Source organism: Ipomoea triloba, chromosome 6, assembly GCF_003576645.1.
Source record: "Ipomoea triloba cultivar NCNSP0323 chromosome 6, ASM357664v1".
In the NCBI taxonomy this organism is placed as follows: domain Eukaryota; kingdom Viridiplantae; phylum Streptophyta; class Magnoliopsida; order Solanales; family Convolvulaceae; genus Ipomoea; species Ipomoea triloba.
In genome coordinates, this window is record NC_044921.1 from 17586651 (window position 1) to 17596050 (window position 9400).

Consider the following 9400-nt stretch of genomic DNA (forward strand, 5'->3'; position numbering starts at 1 on the left):
ATTTATAGCACTTTACATACTGATATTCCGTTGCGAACTCTAAGTTGTTTATTTTCTTTATGCTTGTTACCTAGAGTTGAAATTATCGAAGTGTTATAATTTTTTAATTTGTTGAAAAGTCTATTCACCCCCTCTAGACTTTTCCCATCCTATCGAAACCAACACCGTTCAACACAACTACAGTATCAGTTCAACACAACTGCAGTTCCAGACGGATGACACGGCCTCCGTTCCGCGCAACTGCAATTTCCTTTCAACACAACTGCAGTATCCGTTCAACACAACTGCAATATCAGTTCTACCGAACTGCAATATCAGTTCTACAGAATTGCAGTATCATCCATGATCCATAGTCCACGGTATAATGACTGCGTTTCATCTGTCTGTTTTCATTAATCAAAGCGACGTCGTTTTGATGCGCGGTCCCCATTGTGGACCGCGGTCCACGATATAATTTGCGCATCACCTAGCCATTGTGTATCTTCCCCTACCAACCCAAAGGTTACTTAATCACAAGATGAGTTGTACTTGAGCTGACCTCTAACAATCCCAAGATCTTATGTTTGGGAAGATCTGTTGATTGTCTTTATAAACTTTTTCGAGAATATCAAATATTAAAACCTAATAGAATTTATCTTAAATGTCAAAGGATCAGTCCTTTTAAATGAACAAAATGCACTTCAACTTTTCCATTAATAAAGACTTAAATATGGTTCACAGTACAATATCCATGACTCCTGCCATTCACAACACTTGTATTACAGTCCAAGCAAATGATCAACTTTTCCCACATCTTGAATGGCCTTGATGCAAAATTTAAAAAGGCCAACAACATTTGAATACAATAAGCAGTTCCTACAAAACAAATTACAGCACCTTACAAATGAATAATGAGATCTGATGCAGGCTGGCTTCAGTCTCCGGGAACACGTGGAGTAGTCGCGTTGTGTGCTTCCTCTCATTCTTCTGATAATATATGGAATGAATGATCCAGCAAGCAAAACGTACTGGAAATTTAAAAAATCCAAGCTTGCGGAGAGATCATAGCATACCCATTTTTAGGCTCAATTGCCCGCCTTGTTATAGAGTTGGGCGTAAACCCTCTTAGTACGATACACGACGATCAAACTCAAGACAAACGCGATAATGCAGAGAGCGGACATTATACCACAAGTGAGCGAGTAGCATATGTTACCAGTGCACGTAAGGACTTCATCATCTGCAAGTAAATTTGATCCTCGGGTAAGTTCTTGTTGCTGCTTTGCTTGATAATCGTAGATGCCACTGGCTATTACTCCAGAGAAGACCAAGGAACCAGCTGGACTTGCCAATGTAAGGAAATTATATAATGCTCCAAAGCTTTTCAATCCAAAAAGTTCAGAAATTGCAGCTGGGACGATTGCCCAGTGGGCTCCATAACAAAGGCCGATCATGACAGAGAGTACATAAATTGCGCCCGGCCAGCCCATGGAATAAAAGAAAAGCACAAATGCCATAACAATTTGAACAGCAGCCATTGCCACTGGCCTTGGGTATGCATAATTTCTGGTAAGAAATAGAAAGAAAAGCACTAGAAATCAGAGAAGATCGCAAAAATCAATAATATACTATACTATACTATAATAGAATATAGTAAAACTTCAAAAGAGACGGATTAAAAACCCATGACGCACCTTACAATATTTTCAGAAAAGTATCCACCTGCAACACGGCCAAGAAAGTTAAAGATGCTGATCATCGAAACAAATACATGGGTATTGGCATACCCTAGAGACTCGGACATCTGACCAAGATTATCAATCACGGTTAAGCCAGAACCAGATGCTAGTACCAGGGAGATAAAAATGAGCCAGAAATCCGCCTTTACAAGTGCCTGAAGTAAAGTAAAATCCTCCCCCCTGCGTGGGCCCTTTCTCCTCTTGATCCTGACTGCTCCTTCTGCAGCAGCTTGATATAGTTTAGCTTGCAAATGAGCAATCCTTTTCTGTCTTTCTGGTGGTGGCAGTGTGTCTACCTCTGGAGGTTTCTCTTCCTCGAGTTCACTGAAAATGACCTCTTTTGTATCCTGCTCAGATTTAGAGGGTTCTTGTTTCTCAGATCCAGTGAGAAGGCTTTCCTCTAATTGAGATCTTGATCCCGGGAAGAAAACCAAAATAGTAGGGATGATAATTGGAAGCAATATGAGAACAATCAAGACAATGGTTAACACGGTTATCAAGTTTTGGCTCACACTTGCTAAATCCTGGAGCAGCAGAACTGCCAACAGATATGCTGCCAAAATAAGGCAAATGCTGTAAGTGAATAGGAAACTTGAATGATCAGACGGCCTAGCTTGTCTGTGACCTCCCACAGGTCTCACGAAGAACATCAGAGCAGTGATCACAATTGATGGCCCAACAGCAACCATGAAGACCAGTGATGATTGATCAGGGAAGTTGATCATGGCATAAAGTTGTGTCAAAATTGCACCACTTAACCCTGCAAATCCTTTCAGTATTCCAACTATTGGACCACGGCTTTTGGGGAAATTTTGAACACTGGAAACTAGAGCTCCAGTATTGAAGTATGTCTCACCATTTGTTCCCACAAATATCAAAATGCAAAGCTGCAACAAAAAGTCCTAAGTGAGCAACTGCAATAGAGAAAAACAGGATGCTCAATTTCTCATTGCGCTTACAGTTATGTAAGCTGAAACAGAATAAAGGTAATAAAACGCCCACACACTCAGATACAAAGGGGAGTAACACCACATAATTTAAAGCAGTCAACGATAAACAACTAGATATTTGAAACACCAGAAAAATTATGTGCCTGGAAATGACTTGGGTAAGAGACATGTTCAAATAAATAACACAATTATATGAGCATAAATATGGTTCAGATAGGAATGATGGATATAACTAGCTCAGAAAAGAAAGAATATAGTCTAGTTTAATGGTGAGAGTAATGTTCAAGTACCGTAGTCTAAATTTTGAGAAATAAACAATTAATATCCATGACCTAAGATTGGATTAGCTAAAAACTTTCTAGTCTACAGAAGAACTTCATTAGTAGTTGTTAAGATTACTATTTCATGGATTTGATGACCATGACCTATAATATTATTCAGGATGGTAATAAGGATTTCAGTTATTGATATTAGAATCTGATTTTAAAACTTGACCTTTTTATTATGAAATGTTTGTATTCTACTTTCTTGTTGCATTTTCTCCTCCTCTTAAATCCCCAGGCCTTTTCTAGGTCTTCCAGCATTGATCATACTCATCCAATAAACTACATAAAATTTTATTCTCGCGTTATATGCTCCCACATATTTCCTGAAGAGCTCCTAGTGGCCTTCTACGCTCAGCTTCTCCCTCAGTTATGAATGGTGAAAATAATAAATTCAGAAATCCAGGCATACAACTTATAACTACCTTGATCTAAATTGTAAGATATAATTAGTGACCTTCCTTGATCTAAGACTAGATGTGCTAAAAACTAGAAAAAGGATTAGAATAACTAGATATATCAGCATATAACAGAAAATATAAATTTGCTTTAAATTGCAGGGGTTAGTGCAAATATTTTTATTACAGTAATCCCTTACTAACAATAGTAAGGTCAAATATCCTAAAATGTGCAATTAAATGCTGAATGTCGAAGAAAACTATGTTGTGCTAAGAAACATACTCTAAGAATTCCCAAATGCAAGTTAAGTACAGTATCTATGAAGGTACCAAGCATCTCTTAGTTTATTAAAAAAGCATGCTGACTAAAGAGGATTCTACCAATAGAAGCTTATGAGATGTGTTAAGTTCCAATATAAATGCTCCTCCCATTCATAACCTAAAGGAAGCTTGGTTTTCAATGGTGATTCATAAATACACATAAAAGCAACTAACTATGGAATCAAGCAATCAATCAAATTCAACAATCGAGAAATTCATTTGACCTTATATTACTTACTAATAAGATCAGATCTGACGAGTCAATAATTAATCCAGTAATAGAAAATGGAGAATCAGCCAGTCATCCAAAAACACAGAGCGATTGAGATTGAGAAAGCAAAGCAGAAATAAAGAGGGAAAGAGATAGAGACCAGCCAAAGAGGGAGCTCAGGAATCTTGTGGGCGACGATAAGCCAGACGAGGCCATATCCGAAGAAGTTCTGCAAAACACCAATGAAAAGTACGACCCAGATGGGCATGACCTCGCAGAGGACCCCAGGAAGGAAGCCAATAGCATCCCCCAAGTCCTTAGCGACGCCGAGCATGGCGACCTGCCTCTGATTGTAGCCCATGGCGGTCTTGATCACCGGAGAGATGCTGCCGAACAAGTAGCCGATGCCGGAGCATGACTGTACCCACATTGAAGCCACGAAAACCAGCCATCTATCATTGAAGAAAGCCTTCACTCTCTCCCCCACCATGCTGATTAGTTGCTAAAATCCCAGTCCCTGCTCTTCTTCTTCTCTCTACATACAAATGGAAAGGAGAGAAGTACGAAGAAGAACAGTTGCAGATAGGATAAGAATCAGAATATATAATAGAAAGAGGTGAAGAGCTAGAAGTGGTAGTTGGGATTTGAGAAGGAGGGAGGGATTTAAGGTGTTTGGTGGATATAGAGAGAGCTGTGTTAATGCTTCCACTGACTTTTTTCCACTCTGAAAATGAAGAAAATGAATGAAAAATCGCCACCAACTTGCTTGTTTCACCTTCCTATCCTAATTCCTATTCACTTTAGGCTGCGTTTGGGAAACCAACCTGTGCTGTGTTTAATCAATTCTTTGAATCAAGTGGGATTAGATTAATTCAAACTTATATTTTTCAAAGTAAAGAAAGTGAGATTTATTGCATTAGCTCAAGAATACACAAAGGTGGGATCAAATACATACGCCCAGACTAAAAGCAAGACACCTTGGAATTAGGAAAAAAGAAAAAAAAAAAAAGGATAGAGCGTGGCATACACCCAGACTAATTTCTCTAGAGCATGTGGCTAACTTGTTCTCTGACCGCATCACATAACTATTAAAAAGAAAGTCTTTCCCAGGAGAGAGGGTGGTATTTTATTTTTTTACATGGAACTTGGAACAAAAAGTGAGCTTATATAATTATTTTGTCTTTGTGATTTATTATTATTTTTAATAGGGTTTAAATCAGTCATCCAATTACGGTAACTACCCATCAAATTGTAATTAAGTTACCCAACTAAAAAAAATTACAATGGATCCTTGTACAATGTAAATTCATGCAATTTAACCTAAAATAACGTTTACTTGTTAATATGCTTACATGTCGGTCAAATATAGAAGGAAAACCGCAATTTTTAGTCTCCCAAGTGTTCCTCACTAGTGATTTTAGACGCTAACTTTGTACCGTTGCAATATACATCCTTTAACTCGTCAAAAAAAATTACATTTTTAACCCTTGATGCAACAAAATTATTAAACTCTATTCAGATTTTACGTAGTACACAGATATTTTAAAATTTTATTAGATTTGTTCTTTATAACATTGTTCGTTTTGGTATTTCATTTGCAAAATAGAGATTTGACAACCTTCTCCCCTAAAATTTTCCTATTCAATTGTGACATTTTTATTTTTCTTACACGACCATGTTAAAATCATTTTTTTAATTTTACAACTAAAATATCAAGGCTAAATAAGATTATAGTTAAAGAATAAACATTAAATGTACGAAGTATTAAAATACTCATATACTAAGTATAATTTTAATTAAGTTTAATTATTTTATTGCTTCAGAAATTAAAATTGTAACTTTTTTTAAAAACATTAGAAGTGCATATTGTAAAGATAAAAAAAAAAATTAGAGATTAAAATCGCTAGTAAGATACAATTAAGATACTAAAATTACATTTTTCAGAAGATAAGACATGTGCAGGACTAAAAAAAAGAAATAACAAGGGTCACACTTGTGTGAGACCGTCTCACGGATCCTTATTCGTGAGACGGGTCGGGTCGGATCAAAGCACAATGCAAATGTCATACTTATATGTGCAAATCTCATACTTATATGCTCAAATATAACACTAATCAAAAATACAATTTTTGTTACTTATAAGAGAAAAAGTAATACATTTTTCATAATAAGTAATGTTGACAAGTGTCTCTCATTTATAAGGGCAAATATAATACTTTTGAGGAAAAATGTAATACTTTTAAATCGAAATGTAAAAGTATTGTATTTTCCCTTAAAAGTATTACATTTATCATAATAAGTAACAAAAATTTTATTCCTGATTAGTATTACATTTGAGCATATAAGTATGATATTTGTGCATATAAGTGTTACATTTGCATCGTGACCCGACCCGACCGACGCGTCGTGAGACGGTCACACAAGTTTTTGCCAAATAACAATTGCTCAAAATTACTAATTTTATCTTAAAGTTTTTAGTCTTATCCGAATTGAAACAGATAACTAAAATGTTTGTTTTCATCATTAATGTTCAATCAATTTTTGATAGCTGACAGGATGTGATGGTGATGGCGATTACTGATTAATTCATATTGCTCAAGACATCAAATCCCTTTCTTATTCTCCAAATCCATAATTAAATCACCAAACCTAAATAAAATTAAAAATTTTAAAAATAGTCAAGTCCACGTGTTATAAACACAAGAATTAAATAAGAGTCGTGTAAAAAATTATATAAGAGTCGTGTTAGTTGTAGAAACTATTTTTTTAAAATTAATTTTCAGTTTTTAAAAATATTTTAAAATTTTATTTTTGTTGAAATTCAAATATGTTTTTGAATTATAAAATATGAAATTATTTAAAGTTTAATAGTTTACATATAAAAATATCAATAGTAGTAACCAGATCAATAATTGAAGGGTAAATTAAATAGAAGAGGTGAAAAAAATAATGATTAATGATAGTAAATTGTTCCCAAACAATGTTAGTAAATGATGATAATAGAGGTATTAATTCTGTATACGGTTAGGTGGGTAGGTAGATGGAATCAATAGAATATCTATCTATTTACTAACATTAATAAAATTCAATAATGTTAGGGGTATAATAGAATAAACATTGTGTTAACGTTATTTTTTTTGAAAGTAAACGTAGCTATTCCATTAATTATAACATAAAACGTTTACATCAATCAACAATTAATGAAATGGTAAACCATTCCTTACAGTCATACATAGAAACAACTTTTCTAACTATGCTATAAAAACTTGGATCGCAACTGTTTCATAACTAGGAAGTTATGTTCCTTCAGGGAGCTTAAAGCTTCATCAAAGATCTGGGTCTTCGTCATCATTCTATTTTGTTCGCCCAGGATAAGATCAACACTTGTCAAAACCAAACTAAACGATTTATGCTAATGAATATGAAAAGCTCGTGAAAGTAACAAGAGGAAAAATGCTCGTGAAAGTAACGAGAGGAAAACACAATAATAGAGAAAATAAAAAGTGGGTAAAGTCAAAGTAGGGTTGGGAGTTCAAGACTACCAACACAAACCCCAATACCTACCTACTATTATTTTATTCAAAGGGAAAGAAAACGAAAGAAGAAGATCTGTGGCGGTGGTCGGAGGCGGACGAAACTGCGACGGTGGTCGGGGCGGAAGAAGAACAAGAGCAAACGTAGAAAGTGACCAAAACCGCCGGCTCAAAGCTCCATTAGAGCTTCGGCCGGAGGCCGGCGATGAAAGCTGAAGTTGAGCAGCACAGAAAGGCGTTTGGTTTTAGAGAGAAAAGGGAGGCCGTGTTAGCGTTATTGATTGCGTTAATAATTTATACCTTATACTATTTTTCTTAAACTAATACAAATAATTTTTAATGTTATTTCTCATTTTTAAGTTTTCCTTAATATTGTTAAATGTAACTGTTAAGTTATAATTAATTAGAATTAAAGATATGTTAAAATATAATCTTAGGGTGTGTTTGAAAAGTAGGAAAATAACTTCTGGAAATGGTTTTTTGATAAACGAGTCATTTTTCAGAAAATATTTTCCTTTCCCGTCTTTGGTTGCATTCTAGAAAACTGTCTTAGTATGTTTGGTTCATTTTCTGGAAAATGAGCATAGTTATTTATAATTTTAAATATACAATGGTGGTGGTAGTGGATTGGTGGGGTAGTGAGTGGTGGTAGGGGTGGGGGTGGTGGATGGTAGCAATGGGTCTTGAGCCAAGCACCTTGTACTCAGATGGCAGTAGTGACTTTTCCATATGAGGGGTCATAGAGTTCAAGCCACTACCACCATATTTATTTATTGTTCAACTCATTATATAATATCTATTATAAGTAACCGTTTATTTTCTCTCTAAAAAAGTAACGGTTTATTTATTTCAAATTGGTATTAAATTTTATTTAATAAGTATTATGATTTTTATTATATTGTAAGTAATTAACAAACCATTAATCTAGATTTCACCCGTCTCACATAAGTGTGACTCAAATATTCTATCACTTCTAAAAATGGGTAATATTATCATATCATCACAATCGCAAATTAATACAAATTATTATTTTCTTACCTTGTTGCAATTCTAACTCACTCGTAAAATATAATAATAACAACAACAATATTAAAATTTTGGGAGAAGAAGAACATTAATTTTTTCTTTTAAAAAAAAAAAATAAATTAAAGAAGAAAGTAATTGGATCCTATCTTGAAAAATGGCTAGGTGAGCCGGTGAGGCCTAACTTATGTTGGAAGTGCAAACTTGTAGCACAACTGGTGTTTTATTAAAAAAAAAAACAAAAAACAAAAAACAAAACAAAACAAAACAAAACAAACTAAATCAAACATGAAAATATATGCAGGCTTGTAATTTCTACCATATATATTGTTAGTGTATGTGCCGATTGTGGCTCTGTTTGGCAGAGCTTATTTAGGAGCTTATAGCTTATTTTAAGCTACTAATAAGCTACAAGTTCTGTTTGGTAATGTTCTCAAAATAAGCTAGTAGCTTAAAATAAGAGCTTATTTTGAAACGCTACTTGAGGTAGCTTTTAAAAAATAAGCTAGTAGCTTTTTAACTTTTTTCCATCTTTATCCTTATTATTTTAAATAAATGACACCATTTAACCCTCTCAATTAAAACCCTTTTGACATTTTCTTTTCATTATGTTTGGTAGTAATTCCAGTTTGCCATTTGTGTTTGAACATTAATTTTTGTATGAACTAATCTTATGAATTATAAACATTTGTTTTTTACTTTATATATTTTCAAATATATGTTCTTACTTTATATTTTATTTAAATATATTGATTTCATTATTTATATTTTAATATATTGTATGAAAATGTCCTTTTTAGTCTTTTTACATTTATCAGTTTATCAAAAAATTAATTTTGCCAAACACTTTTAAGCATAACAGCTAGCTTAACAGCTCTTCAGATTTCAACTTCGAGCTTATAGCTTTTAAGTTTTCAACTACT

At 34.1% G+C, this 9400-nt stretch overlaps 1 protein-coding gene across 1 annotated transcript; it reads right to left on the reverse strand.

The window, feature by feature from the left end:
• Positions 1-658: 658 nt before the first annotated feature.
• On the reverse strand, positions 659-4738 carry LOC116022570 (protein NUCLEAR FUSION DEFECTIVE 4-like). Its single transcript, XM_031263325.1, has 3 exons — positions 4082-4738; positions 1674-2605; positions 659-1545 (listed from the first exon to the last, which is right to left on the reverse strand). Exons 1-3 carry the CDS (start codon positions 4409-4411, stop codon positions 1065-1067), a joined length of 1743 nt encoding a protein of 580 aa, XP_031119185.1. The 5' UTR covers positions 4412-4738; the 3' UTR covers positions 659-1064.
• Between the last annotated feature and the right edge of the window lie 4662 nt (positions 4739-9400).